Below are 17,417 nucleotides of genomic sequence, written 5' to 3' on the forward strand. Positions count from 1 at the left end.
AATTGTACATTTTTGAATATTCTTTGTTTTTTTCGCCCTTAAGATGCTAGCGCACCTCTGAGCAAAGACCTGTTGACACCCAGTAAGTATTCATCTCATCGGTCACTTTTGTATTTTGTCAGGCCTTGTGAAATGTAAGAATATTCAGTTTTTCATGATTTCATCATAAAGCAAGAGGTCATGGGAGTGATGGCTATTATTTGTTTAATAATTGTAAATAATCCTGTAATTTACAGGAAGCAGTATGCCATCTTCTCAACTCTGAGACAAATTGTGGGCGCTACGAACTGGAGCAAGGTAAAAAAAATGAAAGAATCTTACATTCTTTTATTTTTTTACTTTCATAAAAACTTACAAACATTTTAAAGGTAAGATTCAAAGAATATGCTTTCATTCTCTTGTATAAGAAAATAGATCCGTTATAGTTTACGATCTTAATCATACATTTTGTTTCCATAGAGTAACCTCGCCTCATAACGAGGGCGTAACCTCACATTTACTCAGAGCTATGTCTGCAAGTCCAGATTTTCATGACGCTGATCATGACGACATTATAAGTAACTTTGACTATTTTCTCCTTGTTTCATTTTACTGTGACTTGCGTTGTTTTTATTCATATCACTCTCATTTAATTGTTTTCCAGCTGCCTGTAAGACGTACTACGAGAGGTACAGGTACAAACAACCAGATCTGGCACTGCAGGCTGAAGCTGTGAAGAGTTCAGCTCGGAGTCGAGCGAGAAGAAAGAGGGTAAGATTTTTAGTCAATGTGACTATTTTTCAAGTGCATTAATAGATGTTTTGTGTCCATACACAGTGCATCACAGTACTGATTGTCTGTATTGGTTGTTTTTACAGCTGCTAGAAGCGAGACGGTGTGCTAGGTGAGGATGACGTGGGCATTTGGAAGTGCGCCACCATAGATCTGATGTCCGATGAAGTTCAACCACCAGCCAGGAGCTCACAGAGCTCTGTGCTACGCTGCAGTCGAGATTAGAGGCGACTCCTAAATACAGGACAACGCACCACAGACGTTTTCAAAGTGGATCGAATTCAGAGAGAACGCCGCTAGTCACCTACAGCTCCGAAGATGAAAACAGACACTGAGCTTCCAATTTGTTGTGTGTGCAGATGATCTATGCTTTGTACATAGGTGTATATTGTTTTGTGTTTGTGCTAATAAAGCTCTTTCTTTGAATAAACAGCATGTCCCTGGCAAATTTTCCTTTCCTTTATAAATTCATGTCCTTGATGGTAATAATAGTGTAGTCCATAGGTTAACAATGACATGAATATACCACAGAATAGCATATTATGAATATAAAAAAATAATTTATGTATCATCATTTATATGAATATTATATTTTTTTTAATTTATAATGAGTGAGGGTGACCAATAGTAACAGATCTGCCAACCAATCACGAGTGATTTTTCTTGTTTAAACCACGTGGGTTCAACCAATAGTGAGTGAGGAAATTCAAGCCTTTCTCTGGCGGGAGCTGCTATTCATATGGTAATTAGAGCCATTCACACCTCCGGCGTGAGCGCTCTGCATACGTCATGGTTCGTTTCCGACAATATTCGGCACAGACGAACGCGACGTTCACAGGCTGTAAATTGTCGTTAACTGCCGAAAATTAGGGAGATTTACGGCCGTTTACGGGGTCGGAAATCCCAATTTTCATGCAGTGGTAGTTCAACACATGCAATTTTAACACAAGGAACCGTGTTTACTTACATTTGAAAGCACCCGCGTCGCTGATCTCTGCGATGTTTGATAATGACGTGTCCTCTCGCGTGGCCTCCTGGGATAGAAAAGTATCCATCGGATCAGCACTCCAAAATCTGTGTGGTAAGTAAGCCATCCGGGAACTTCTCGCCTACTCTTTTATGAATACTGATGTTTCGAACGTACTGCTTCCTTCACGTACTGTTTTCGCCTACTATATAGTAGGAAAGTAGACATATTCGAACGCACTTAAGCCCGAATCTCGCGATAATTAATACGTCACCCAGGTAATTCTCGCCTATTCTTTTGGATTCGTACATACTTTTTCGCTCGCCTACTCTTTTTCCCATACTAAATAGTAGGGAAGTATGCGGTTTGGAACGCAGCCTAGTTTTATCAATAGTTCTGTGATTCTACAACATGCTTGTTGTATCAGTTTTGTTGCCGCTAGTCAGAGCTATTGCTGTAGGGTGTATGCTTCCCCTGCCAAACTACATTAGTTTTAGCAGTAGTTCTGTGATTATACAACATGCTCATTGTATCAGATTTTGCTGCCGCTAGGGGTGTAAGCTTCCCCCAATAGATCCCATACACTGTTAAATTGGCTACAGCAACACGCTTGTTGCAATGTGTCCTTGCTTGCTCCAGCTTGGGGTGATGCTTCCCCCATAAGATTGGATCTATAGTGCTGCCGCTAACATCAGGATGTAACCATTCTATCAGCCTCAGTCGTGGTGGGGGTAGTGTGTAAAAAAAATACGTTGTTATACTTGGTTGTAGTTTTCTTCTACAGAAGAAAACTACAACCAAGTATAACAACGTTATGACGTAATTGACAGGTGACAGTGTACGCAGTACACATCAACAAATAACTTGTCTAGTGATTGGAATTTATTCAAAGCTACATATTTGTGCCTAAATATATCCAAGTATCAGCATCACGCTTGTTGCATTAAACCATCCAGCTGTATTAATGACATGTGTTGCTAATTCTGTGTGAACCGGAAGTTTCCACCAGCAATTGTGTTCAGTATTGACTTATTTCCAATGAAAAAGATAATTGAAAAGGAAATCTCTCATCTCAAACTCACAGTCGTCACTCAAGAAACTGGAACTGGACTGTGGCTATACAACAAGCAAGCAGCTGATTCATTTTGATATTTCATTTCAGACGGCATGTCATTCATTGCAATATGCATGTTTCCTGCTAAGCATTTCGGGTATTGACAACATGCTTGTTGCTATGACTTACACGGGTATTGGTAACATACTCGTTTAGGTCATCCGGGTAAGGGCAACATAGTTTGGGGGATTGGCATATGGTTTTGTTTTGAGGAGTTATTGCTGCTCTCCCTGCTTTTATCCATGCTAGGCTGCATGGATGCGCAGGGAGTTTTTGCTTAATAGACATAGTGTTTAGTACTTATTCAAACAACAAGATCTTTGTTTACCCTTGCAAACTTTCGTTCAGCTGCTGTCTGCTGTGCGGCTGCTGCGGAACTTCAGTTCATTCAGTCAAGATAGAGGGGGCGGAGTTATCAGGTTTTCTGACAGTTTGAGGATCGAACAAGATTTACACAAGCTCTTTTTAAGAACTTTCATTGGCTAAATATTTGTAAAAGAGACAGACAGACGTAAAGGGTGACTTCAGAGTGTAAGGGTAAAAAGGGCATGTGCTCTGCACAGGTCGAGCCCTTCCTGTGCATGTGCCTGGTGAGTCATGTCATGTTCTCCTGTTATTGTCACCTGCACTGCCTGCCATATGTATAGCTGCCTCTGACAGCGGTGAGGGTTTTTACATGTAATAAATGCAGGGAGATAGTCAGGCTTACATAGAATTAGAGACACGCATCCAAACTTTAATTGAGGATAGTAAGAATGCAAGGGCTTTAGATACTGCTTTGGATACGCCGACTAGCTTAGCGAACCCTATACATTGTTCGGTTCTGGCTGTAGAGCCCATGCAGAAGGGCAAATGGGTGACTGTCAGGGCAACTCTCACTCTCAGGTTTTCCTGCACGGCCAGTTTTTACTATTGCACAGCGGTTTTCAGTCTGCCTGAATTGAAGTGAATTGTGTTTGTAGCTCCGTATAGCTTTGCATTTAAACTCTATTTTCTATCTTTTTTTTGTTTAATAACATACTGCTTGTTCAACTGATGAAATGTCTTTCTGAATTTCTTCTTTTTTTTTTTTTTTTTTACCCCATAAATCAGTTTTAAAAGTTATGATGGTTACATGATCTAGGCACTTCATACAGTGTATGCCACTGTAAAGACTGTACGTCTTTCCCTCACAGTGTCACGCTATGGCTCTATAAGCGCACAACAAAGACGAAAGAGGGAACTATAAATATATTTATTATAATCCACAAGGCAAACACAGGAGAACATTTTATACTGACGACACAAAACCAAGAACTAATAAACACAGAGATTATTAACGTAACAAGAAACACCAGTAGAACTCAATAATGACCATTGAGACAAACTAGCAAAGGATACACTGGCAAACAGAAACTGAACTCTATGAACACAAAACCAAAACTGACTATACATGTACATTACACCCTCCTCATGGAAAGGTGCGTCGTTGCGCCGTAACAGTCCAACTGTGGAGGGAGGCTGAGGGCTCTGGAGGAGGAGGATCCACACCACAGAAAGGAGGTCAATGAGGAGCCGAGGGACTGATGGGAGACAGCGGAAAATGGAGCTGACAGACTGGCTGATTTTGAAAGAGGAGGTGGGAGAGGGAGGCTGTGTGAATCACACTTGAATCACAACCGGGCTAGCTTCAGTGCCTTCAGCAAGCGATCTGTGTGAATCATTGTCTTAAAGTGTTTTTGTCTGTCCTTAGTTGAATCTAGGCAGGAGTTTTATCACAAATATCTATATATTAAATAGATTTTAATATAAAATGGCGAGCGAGCAGCACTATAGGAACTGTGTTCATCCTTGCACTTGATATCTCAGGGATGTGGATACACACCAACTATGTGTTGTTTGTTTGGGAGTGCAGCATGCCCAGTCACCTCTCGAGGGGGCTGACTGTGAGCATTGTGAGTGTTTACCATTAAGAACGCTGCGCTCCCGCCGATTGTTCTTCGAGGAGGGCGGTTTGGTTCGCGCTCCCCGCGGCTCGGGTCCCGCTTCTGCCGAAGCAGAGCGGCGACTTCAGTCGTGGGGTTCGCAAATGGATCTGACAGAGGGGTTTGAGACGGGCCCAGCCCTATCTCAGCCTTCACCTGTCAGATCCAGTGCCTCAGTTCAGGGTTTGGAAGCATGCTCTGCGGTTTCTTCCGGCCAGGCTGAGGCCCCGGTACTGTAACTATCCAGTTCTGAGGAACTGGATGTTGTTAGTATTGGTACAGGAGATACCGAGGACTCATCACTTCAGTCTCCTGCATGTGAGAAGCTAATGGAGGTGCTCACTCGTGCTGTAGAGAAATTAAGCATAGAGTGGCCAACAGACAAGCAAGAGACAAGGCAGAAAAGCAAACTTGATGAACGCTTTCTGCCTTCCCGTATGCAGCCTCCACACCGGTGCTTACCGTTTTTTCCAGACCTCCACACCGAGGTGTTGAAGTCCTGGAAAAGACCGGTATCATCTTGTATTTATAGTCCACAAACATCTACATACTCTAATATGGTTGGGGATAAACAATATGGTTATGGGGCGATGCCTAAGGCTGAAGAGACGCTTGCGAGCCATCTCTCCCCCGAATCGGCATCGTCCTTTAAAGCACCGGCATTACCCTCCAAGCCACTCAGAAACACCTATATGCATATTCGGTGGCAGGTCAGGCCGCGGTATACCTGCACACTATGTCCATTCGGCAGGCATACCAGGCCGACAAAAGACATGAGCGAGAGTGAGGAGGTCAGCACTGACTTGATTCGAGAATTACATCAGGCAGCAAATTTATCTCTCCGTACCACCAAGGAGACGGACAAGTCAGTGGGTCATTCTATGGCAGCCCTGGTGGCCACGGAGAGGCATTTATGGCTGAACCTTTAAGGTATGAAGGAAAGAGAAAAAACCTTCCTTCTGGACACCTTGATTTCCCCTGCTGACCTGTTCGGTGACTCAGTAAACACGGTCATTGATAGGTTTCAAGAAGAAAGAAAGCAGGCGGAAACATTCCAGAAATACCTGCCACTCCTAGTTCATGTCCCAGGGACTGCTGGGCGGGAGCAGTCCCGGCCGTCGACCAGCTCCTCACACCGGGCGCAGCAAAAACAGAGTATCGCGTCTTGCGCCGTACATTTGCCAAATGTGGCCCAAATTTGGTGTAATGTACTCGGGCCGTATTTGCTATGCCATGTGAGGGCCACTTTAGGTTCACATTCAGATTCGCCAGTGATTACTGTCCCACATCTTTGCCAAAACTGGCCCAGTTATGTTTTAAGATAACTGGGCCACATTTGCAGCAACATACAGTGGGGAGAACAAGTATTTGATACACTGCCGATTTTGCAGGTTGTCCTACTTACAAAGCATGTAGAGGTCTGTAATTTCTATCATAGGTACACTTCAACTGTGAGAGACGGAATCTAAAAAATCCAGGAAATCACATTGTATGATTTTTAAATAATGAATTAGCATTTTATGCATGACATAAGTATTTGATCACCTACCAATCAGTAAGAATTCCGGCTCTCACAGACCTGTTATTTTTTCTTTAAGAAGCCCTCCTGTTCTTCACTCATTACCTGTATTAACTGCACCTGTTTGAACTCGTTACCTGTATAAAAGACACCTGTCCACACACTCAATCAAACAGACTCCAACCTCTCCACAATGGCCAAGACCAGAGAGCTGTGTAAGGACATCAGGGATAAAATTGTAGACCTGCACAAGGCTGGGATGGGCTACAGGACAATAGGCAAGCAGCTTGGTGAGAAGGTAACAACTATTGGCCCAATTATTAGAAAATGGAAGAAGTTCAAGATGACGGTCAATCTCCCTTGGTCTGGGACACCATGCAAGATCTCACCTTGTGGGGCATCAATGATCATGAGGAAGGTGAGGGATCAGCCCAGAACTACACGGCAGGAGCTGGTCAATGACCTGAAGAGAGCTGGGACCACAGTCTCAAAGAAAACCATTAGTAACACACTACACCGTCATGGATTAAAATCCTGCACCGCACGCAAGGTCCCCCTGCTCAAGCCAGCGCATGTCCAGGCCCGTCTGAAGTTTGCCAATGACCATCTGGATGATCCAGAGGAGGAATGGGAGAAGGTCATGTGGTCTGATGAGACTAAATTAGAGCTTTTTGGTCAAAAACTCCAATCGCCGTGTTTGGAGGAAGAAGAAGGATGAGTACAACCCCAAGAACACCATCCCAACCGTGAAGCATGGAGGTGGAAACATCATTCTTTGGCTTTTCTGCAAAGGGGGCAGGACGACTGCACCGTATTGAGGGGAGGATGAATGGGGCCCTGTATCGCGAGATCTTGGCCAACAACCTCCTTCCCTCAGTAAGAGCATTGAAGATGGGTCGTGGCTGGGTCTTCCAGCATGACAACGACCCGAAACACACAGCCAGGGCAACTAAGGGGTGGCTCCGTAAGAAGCATCTCAAGGTCCTGGAGTGGCCTAGCCAGTCTCCAGACCTGAACCCAATAGAAAATCTTTGAAGGGAGCTGAAAGTCCATATTGCCCAGCGATAGCCCCGAAACCTGAAGGATCTGGAGAAGGTCTGTATGGAGGAGTGGGCCAAAATCCCTGCTGCAGTGTGTGCAAACCTGGTCAAGAACTACAGGAAACGTATGATCTCTGTAATTGCAAAAATAAAAGCAAATTAATTACTTAAAAATCATAAAATGTGATTTTCTGGATTTTTGTCACTCACAGTTGAAGAGTACCTATGATCAAAATTACAGACTTCTACATGCTTTGTAAGTGGGAAAACCTGCAAAATCGGCAGTGTATCAAATACTTTTTCTCCCCACTGTATGTGGGCCATATTTGGTTTACATCCAGATTAGTCATTGTCGATTGTGCCACAATTTTGCCATAGGTGGCCCACATTTGGTTTGTAATATTTGGGCCATATTCATTATTTATCATATGGGCCACTTTTGGCTCACATTCAGATTACACATTGCCATGAGTGCCGCATCTTTGCCTAAAAAGGCCCACATGTGATTTAAAATATTTGGGCCATATTTGCCATTTTACATGTGGGCCACATCAAGCTCACATACATTTTGTCCGGGCCATAAGAAGGCCTACAGTGCCGCATCATTGCCTGAAGTGGCCCACATCCGTCTGCTATCTGGGAAAGGCCAGGCATAATTCTTCCACAGCGGTGTGGAAGACGGGCCATAATTCTCTCCATGCCCTCGAAATCCACAAGGACTCCCACAATGACGGACGATGATGCCGGCTCACACACCTGGTCTAAAATTATGGTTTTGGGATAAAACAAATCGTTGGACTTTGGCCCTGTCCAAAATGGCGCACTTCATGTGGACTTTCGGTCTTGTGGACTTAACCCTCTGGGGTCGGCAAACGTGCCGGTGCGTTTTGCTGGATTTTCTTCACATAGTAGCAAAATAAACTTAAATTACTCCGTCATTTATGGTTATACAGAAAAAATAAATATGAAAAAAGAATCTGTGAGATGTCTATTTTTGTATGTGCCCACTTACAATCAAAACAAAACATTGTGCTTTTGTAAAATAAAGAAAATAAACAGGGTGTGCTTTCTGCCTCTTTGTCTCTGTGAACTTTTTTTTCTTGAGCACGTCTATAAACTGAAATAAAACTCAGCAAATACTTGTCACACATTTATGAGCCATATATCTTTATAAACATTTAAGTGTGTACTTTTAAATGATCGGATTCAAAATTAAAACAAATATTCTCTGTTTAAGTAATTTGTATAAAACCAACAATATGTCCAGTTTCTCAAACCCTTGCTCATTATGTTTAATGTGACCACGCCCACGTGCGCAAAAGAGATTGACATGCAAATCTCCACGTTAGATATGTATATGGTAACAATAATGTTTCATAGTTTGGAGCGGCTCGATTGCTTCAGTAAATAACGCACTGTGCGTTTGAAAAGCAAAACGCACCAAACATTAGGCTTCCTATTTTTACTCCAATCTCATTTCATAACGTCATAACGAATGGAAACATTTGAAGTGACATGATAATCAATATATTTTTCTCTAGTGTAGTGTTACTGAAGTGTTCCTTTTTAACGATTTATAGGATGCCTGCTATAGGTTATTGTTATTATTATTTTATGCAGCACTGCAGCCTATGCCTACAAGGCACAACAAACCTGGTGTTCATTATATATATATATATATATATATATATATATATATATATATATATATATATATATATATATGTGTGTGTGTGTGTGTGTGTGTGTGTGTGTGTGTGTGTGTGTGTGTGTGTGTGTGTGTGTGTGTGTGTGTGTGTGTGTATTTTTTTATTTTTAAAAAGCAATTTTAACCAGAAAAATCTCAAATGTATTCCCAAAATCGTGCAGCCCTATAGTTTATCTTAATATCACATGTTCACAGCTGGGTTTTTTATTATACAGGGACCAGATGCCTCTGATGAGTCCTGCTGACTTCAACATTCACATGAGTCTCTGTACATGAACATGGTAAAGTGAAAAATCAAACACCTTGGAAATGACAGGTATGTATACGTTTCAGGAAGGGCACAAAGGTGTGTGACTGTTCAAGTCTCTGTCTTTAGATCAGTGTGTTAAATAATGTGCTTTTTTTGTCATTTGTTGTGTATCTTTGGATTATGTTGTGTTGTAAATAAATCCAAACAATCAAAAAGCCATTATTTTTTAAATCTCCTCATTCTTTGTGCAATGTTGCTCAGAATGATAGAGCCTAATAGCACCTGGTGGGGCCATTTTGGGAGGGTCTTTGTCTTTCTCAGGTGTGAAAGCCATCAATATTAATGATGTGTTCACGCCTCCTCGCATAAAGCTTTCTTACACAAAACATGTCTTACAAATTTAAAATCGATATATTGTTTTATCTGAATGAGTTGTCAGGATGATTTTCACATAGTTTTGAAGCAAATATTCTAGGCTACGTGATACAATTTTCAAAAGTCATGTGAAGAAATAATCAGTATGGGTTTCATGGCCTCATTTCAGTGACAATTGTTTTTGTTTTAAATGTCATTATCTCAAAACTACAAACTTTTACATACATGCTGCTGATATATTATTGTAGCAGAGTTTGTGCTAAATACAGTGTAATCAGATTTTAGCCATGAAAATGTCACAAGTAACAGAAATAAGAACAAATGTCAGCGCATGTCAGAACACCTCCAGGGCCCAGAAAACACCTCAGACCCCAGAGGGTTAAATTGCGCGTGCTCGCTGAGTCTACGAGTCCGTAGGCCGTCCCATTCAGCATTTTAACGCTCTGAAGTGTGCTCAGCAGCGCCCCCTTTGTACCCTTGAAGCGGTCTTCCGCGAAGCCCGCATAGATGCAGGAGATTTTGCTCACGGACAATTGTTGACATGGCTGAGAAGAAAACATTACGTTTTTTATGACCTAGATGTACATTTTACCAGTTGTTACCTACAGTTTATACAAACATTATGGTCATCGACCAGTGGTTGATGTCTCAAACATAATAATAGCGCGGTGAATAATACGATCTCATTGTGATTCATTAAATAAATAGAACCGAATGTCAGGGCTTCACTGAGTCATATCATATGTATTAAGAGCAGGCGCGCTCAACTCCCAAAATAATTTATGGGTGCGAGTAATAAAGACATTTATCAAAAATAAAGATGAAAAACCGCACTCTCAAGTTATATTTTCATAAATGTATTATTACTATGTCCTCACAGACGCGTTTCGGCCTAAGCCATCATTAGTGTGTACTGTGAAACACCGAAAAGATTGTTTTTTAAAAAAACACATCACAGGTGAACCTCATTCCGCAAATCATCAGCACCTTCAGGTGCATCAAGTTACCAACATTGTGGAAACACCAGGAATAACACAACACAACATACCATATGTAATGTCCATGTGACCCTTATGAACAATTTATACAAAAACAAAAAGTAAAAAATTTAATAAAAAAATATAAATTAAAAAATAATAAAATAAATATAATCAAATTAATTTCAAAATACATGGTAAATTCAAAAAAACCCTCATGAATCTGGAATGCGAAAATACAATAGTGACAGCCTCTCAAAAATAAATAAATTCATGATTGACTTGTCCATGACATGATTTCATAAAAAAACTATTCAAAGGCAATTCTTCATTTAAACCATTGGGGTATACTGTTTGAAGTGTATAAATCCAAAATGCCTCTCGTTGAAGAAGGTAGCGCTCCCTATCTCCACCCCGTTGAAAAGGTTTAACTAACTTGATGCCTTGAAATTTCAAAATACAGATATCATGTCCAAACTCATTAAAATGTCTCGCCACGGGTGACTTAATATCGTGATTGCGTATGTTACTTTTGTGTTCGTGTAATCTTGTTCTTAACTCTCTTTTTGTTTTACCAACATAACAAAGCCCACATGGGCATTTGAGCAAATAAACAACAAAGGACGTACGGCAAGTAATTCTCCCTCTCACAGAGAATGTCTTGCCGGTCCGTGGATGTGAAAAGGAATTACCCATTATCATCGCATTACAATTAATGCAACTCCTACAAGGGAAATTGCCCGGATCAAGGGCTGTAAGCCAATTAGTAGGCGGAGTATAAGAATCAGCCCTAACCAGCATATCTCTCAAATTACGCGATCTCTTATAAGCAAAAAGCGGAGGGTTTTGAAAAGACTGGCCGATCTGTGTGTCACTAGATAAAATATGCCAATGTTTATTCACTATTGATTTGATCTTACCTGAAAGGGGAGAAAATGTTGAAGATAAGACAACTCGATTATCTGAAATGACAGTTTTTTTCTTAAAAAGTGATTCACGTTCAATGCCACGTACCCTGTCCAAACTCGAGTCGAGATTCATATTATCGTAACCTTTTGAAAGGAACCGGTTATATACTACTTTCACCTGGTTTTCAAATTCTTCATCAGTACTACAAATCCTTCTTATACGCAAAAACTGACTATACGGGAGGCTTTTTTTTCATAGATGGAGGGTGGTAAATTTTAGAATGTAAAAAAATATTCTTGTAATTACTATGTAAACATAGTATGAATATTGAAACCTGTAAATTCATCTGAAACTCATGCATATTTTCATTATGTGTTAAAATTGTATTATGTACAACTGTATAAATCATTTAAATAAGCATGATGTATCTATTGTCTAATGCCCAGGTGGCATGCATAATATCAAAATACAGAACTGTAAAATTAGGCTGTGTAGTTGACATGGAGATAAGACATCGGAGCGCAAAAATGTGATTTCTCCTGCAACAACAACCAGACCGTTATTTCTGGCGTGACGATCGAGTTTTGTCCCAAAAATACCTCTCAATGCGCCCTCGTGGACTCGCGCCAAGGGCCCTATAGGTCTGCACTACATGATGTCACCAAAGTGTGGACTCTGAGGAAGTCCACAAGTCCGGAGTGTGCCATTTGGGACAGGGCCTTTGATGATAACAACAAAACTTGCAATCACAGTTGGCTAAAATGCATTTGGGAAACACACCCCTGGTAAGCAGTGCACCAACCGCAGAAAAGAGAGCTAAAAATGTATTGTCTCCTTTGGGGAATGATGACACGACTTAAGCTGTGGTGACACATAATTAAATGGTCTAACCAGTTTAAATATATTCAGAGACAAGCAGGTTGTACTCTTCATAACTAATAGATTAGATGCCTCTGTATATGAAGTGACGTGACAACTGTGTATCTATCGGTCATTTTCCTTGGTAAGTAAAGAATATTTCAGATGTAGTCATATTACATCAAACTCATGTTACATACCTGTACAGTGATCAACAATATTTCTTGAGTTCTGTAAGCGCATGTGAAAATGACTAAAAATAAGGCCAAATCCCCTTTTAAAATTAAGAAGTAACCTTTCTACAGGAAGAAATACATAATAAAGATTGACAAATCAAAGAAAACCCTAGTAAGTATCTTTTGAACATTAGTATATATGACTTATCTCTGGAAGCATATATGATCTTCATGTAGCAATGCTTTGAGATAATATGTTGTTAATACAAGTGTTTGTCACTTAATCTGTATGTTTTCTTTAGGTCACAAATGGATAACCTGACATTCAGATACAGTGTACTCTTAGTGGAGGGACTGCAAGTTACACCACAGTCCAGCAAGCTCACGTTCATTTTTCTGTTGATGGCTTATGTCTTTGCAATGATGTCTAACATTGGGATTTTGATTCAGATCTCAGCAGAAAAAAGTTTACACCAGCCTATGCACATTCTTTTCTGTCACTTGCCAGTGAGTGATATTATAGGAACAACTGTCCTCGTACCACATTTACTGAAGGACTTATTAACAGACCCCTCAGAGCGCTACATCACATATGTGGAGTGTGTTTTCCAAGCATTCTTTACACATTTATATGGAACAACATCCCATACTATTCTAATGATCATGGCCTTTGACAGATATGTGGCCATATGCAATCCACTGCGATACCCAACTATAATGAGCAATAAAATGATGGTTAAACTGTCAGCAGGAGCCTGGGGTGCTGCAGTAGTTCCGGTGGGAATTCTGATCGGCCTCAGTGTTCGTCTGTCTCACTGCAGATCTGTCATTCAAAACCACTTTTGTGACAACCCTTCACTATTTAAACTGTCCTGTGAAAGTACAGTAGTTAATAATATATATGGATTAACTTTTACTGTGGTTTTACTCACCTCCTCAATGGGGTGGGTGTTATTGACATATCTCAGAATAGTGATGGTATGTATAAAAAGCAAAAACAAAGCAACCAACACCAAAGCAATAAAAACCTGCAGCACTCATTTGGCTGTTTATGTTATCTTGATAGTCTTTGGTTTTGTTCCAATTTTTCTCCATCGTTTTTCTGAGTATGTTGAGAGTAGGAAGTTCGGGAGTGTATTGTTTCATGTTATACCACCAGGATTGAATCCCATAATATATGGTTTACAAGTCAAAGAAATAAGACAACGAATGTTAAAACTTTGCAGAAAAAAAGTTTATTCTAACTGATTTAAATTTAGTTACATATTCATGTAAGGAAGTAACCAAAAGTAATGATGTATAAGCATTGCAAATTTTAAATTTTAAATATACTTTAATATGTATTTTACAGGAGCTTCTTTCTATCATTTCTTGTATATATAATTGTGACAAAACCGTTAAGAAATAGTACAATGCATCATACAATTCATGGATATAGACTAAAGTGCATAATATACAACTGGTAAAGACTGAATAAATACAAATAATTACAGTTAATTTGTTATTTTCTTAATTTCATACATTATGTTACAGAGGATGCATTGTAGCAAAAAAGAGATGCATTCAGGATATATTAGGATTATGTGATTTGCAAAGGCTGAAAAGGTTCAGAAGGTTCAACTTTTTATCCTTGTATCAAAAGTGAAAAGACTCCTTTAGCACAGCCACAGGCCACCAGTGCAGGGTTGTAACTAATTACATGTAGACCTAATCTGGATTACAAAATAAAATTCCAAAAAAGAAGTACTTGTAATTAAATTGTATTACATTTTAAAATACTCATAATCAGACCACAGTTACTTTTAATTGTCTACATGATTTCATGTTATTCTCACAGTGGCAGAAAATTATTCATAATTCGTTGACAGTTTCCTATCTAAAAAAGCCTGCTACTTAAATATGTTTAGAAAGTCTTCAAGGTTTGTGGAATTGCACACACAGAGCCACTAGTCATGAGCCTCTCACTGAAAATGTCTCTGCAAGGAACGAGACGCTGCGTCGGAAGTAGTTACACTATGAGAACACTTTGCATCTTGAGGCACCCTGAAAAGCAATTTTGCTTTTAAAAGATGTCTAATAGCTGTCAAAACACAGCCATGACGTCTAGGCTAAACCAAGGCAAAATTTGGGCTGCCAGTGAAAATTTAATAGACGTCTAACCATAGCTCAAGAATAGACTAGTCATCAACGCACAGGCTACGCATAGAACATGTAAAAGAAATTAAACGCCTTGTAAACTGTAAACTTTGCTTACATGATGGAATATCATTCATCTCACAAGTTATTTTGCCAAAAACTACATGTAACCAAATTCAAGGTTATTTTGGCTAGAAGTGGGTTCCTCATAGCCAGACTATATTGGGTCTATAGTTACCCTAGACGGTGAAGTGACAGCTTTTGCTTGCTTGGACATGTGAAATCAGTCCAATGGCATGGCGGGACATCATCCCTTTGCGTGTGACGTCACAACCTGGAAGCCAGAAATGTGCAGAGAGGACCAGCCCACCACATCACATACACCTTGTAATGAAACTCCTGCATAGACCTTTAGAAGCCGCCATACTCCTAGTAAAGTGCGCTCTGACAGCCATGGGTGAAGGCTATACTGCACGCCTCATACGCAAGAGAGATAGCCTTGACTATCCACCTGCTTATTGTCTGTCTGGTTGCTGGAGAACCTTTCTTGGGCGTACCAAAACAGACAAATAGCTGATTGGATTTTCTTCCACAGAGCGACTCTGTAGACACTGTAGACAGATTCAGTTTCCACTGGTCTGATGTCTGATATGGAGAAGGACAAAAGGCTTATAAGATTATAGATCATGCTGCTATACCAGAATATTAAGAAAATCAAGCCTATAAATCCTGCTTCGATTAAGTCTTCCACATAATTTGCAGCTTATAGAAACAAGCAAATTTAAAGCATATAAGCACCGAAACCTCAAGGCAACTGCACCTTATCTCGGCTTTGTACAGTGCATTTTGAAATTCAGAAGATGTTCTTTGAAGTTTTGCAAACCTCCTTCATTACCTAGCATCCGTTGAGTTTGGTCGATCAGTAAAAGTAATTTTAACAGATGGCTAAAAATGTATGGATTCCACCAACAACCCCCCTCATGAAAAAACTTGATGGATTCTGCACAAAACACCTAGGCTGCGTGATTTTAGGTTCAAAACTAAGAAATACACAAAAAGACGACAACTTTGAAGCACTATTCATTTTGTACCTACAATATTCTAAGATCAGAGTAACTTTACAGTTACCTACACAATGTGTAGAATACCAGACATCAATATAACACGCCGTCAAATTATATTTCAAAGGATTATTGTCGCTTCCATTGACATGAGTATATTTTTCAAACTTCAGTATAAATTTTTTTTTGCTAGTATTCATTAGTATTTCAATGTCAGAAACATAAAAAAACATATGGTTGAAAACTCTGAACTGTTGTCAGTGCTGAGCACATCCGTCTCTGGCTCAGTGCCAGCCAAAGCGCGTACGCAGATTTTAATTTAGCAGTTGACAACGTGACACACTGAACGTTTTAATCACACCGGTGTGATCGTATGCTCCAAAGGTTTAATTATCAAATGTAAAAATATTATTTTTGCTTTTTGGAAGCTGCATTCAAATCCAGAGTACCGACAACATGTGAAAAGTGGCACAATTAAAAAGTGAGGGTATGCTGAAGATTAACATATAGAAGTGCCAGTATTACTGACAGGAATCTCCCATGGAGAGCCATCAAAGAGAGACATTTAGGGTCCTATCTTGCACCCAGCACAATTGACACCTACACATGCCTATTTTGCACCCGACGCACAGCAGACTTTTCCCTCCACAGACGCACGTCGGTAAATTAGGGAATGAACTTGCGCTCCCGGGGGCAGTTCAGTGAAAAGAGGACACATGTTCTGGCACAAACGTTCCCTGGTGCTATTTTGCAGTTTCAGAAAACAATTCCACCACAGACCAGGAAAAACTTAGTCTAATCATGCAATGTCACTTCTGTCTTTTACGGCCCTGACGAGAACGTTGGTCTCCTCGGCTGTGAACCGCTCCTGGCGTGCGCCTGGCAAATCCGCCTTTATAATAGCAATCCGCCATGGAACAGTGGAACAGCCCTAGCGGAGCTGGATGCGTGAGACAGAACGGACAGTGTGTAATTTCTTGAGATGGACAAAATAAGTCCACTTCCGCCTAGCCAAAGTTTCCATAGTCTCCATTTCCCAGGCCTCAGCCACTGAGGTGTTTTTGGGGTCCTTGAGATGTTTTGACATGCCCTGACATTTGTGCTTTTTTCAAATGCTTATAAACATATTAATGGCAAAGGTGTAATTACACTCTATTTAGCACAAACAGGGCTACCATAATATGTGAGCAACATGTATGTACATGTTTGTATTTTTGAGAGAATAATGTGTATGCATGGTTATTGAAAAAACAAAAAATTTAAGTTTCTGAAATAGGGCCACAAAACACATACTAAATATGTGTCCACAAGACTTTTGAATAATGGGTGTTGTTGCTTAGAGTTTTTTCTTCAAAATGATCTGAAAATCATCCTGCCTAATCATTCACATAAAACAATACATTGATTTAAACTTTGTAAGACACGTTTTGTTGGGAAAGGCAATATGCGTGTGGGCGTGATTCACACCTGAGAAGACAATGACCCGCATAATGAGCTGTATAATGAGCCGCATAATGAGCCTTTCAGTCAGGTGTGTCACTGAGAGTACCACAAGTAAAGAATGTGAGGACTTATTGGTAACACTTTATAAT

At 40.2% G+C, this 17,417-nt stretch overlaps 1 protein-coding gene and 1 long non-coding RNA gene across 2 annotated transcripts; both read left to right on the forward strand.

The window, feature by feature from the left end:
• Positions 1-670: 670 nt before the first annotated feature.
• LOC309477448 lies at positions 671-1,203 on the forward strand. The gene is made up of 2 exons (XR_014198639.1): positions 671-750; positions 858-1,203. It is a non-coding gene; the product is annotated as an uncharacterized lncRNA (long non-coding RNA).
• An 11,734-nt stretch (positions 1,204-12,937) lies between these two features.
• On the forward strand, positions 12,938-13,876 carry LOC309477535 (olfactory receptor 4B13-like; the record flags this gene model as incomplete). The annotated part of the gene is made up of 1 exon (XM_082140813.1): positions 12,938-13,876. The coding sequence occupies one exon, from the start codon at positions 12,938-12,940 to the stop codon at positions 13,874-13,876; it is 939 nt and encodes a 312-aa protein (XP_081996939.1).
• Between the last annotated feature and the right edge of the window lie 3,541 nt (positions 13,877-17,417).

The sequence above is a fragment of the Leuciscus leuciscus genome (assembly GCF_965113295.1).
Source record: "Leuciscus leuciscus genome assembly, chromosome: 16".
Lineage (NCBI taxonomy): Eukaryota > Metazoa > Chordata > Actinopteri > Cypriniformes > Leuciscidae > Leuciscus > Leuciscus leuciscus.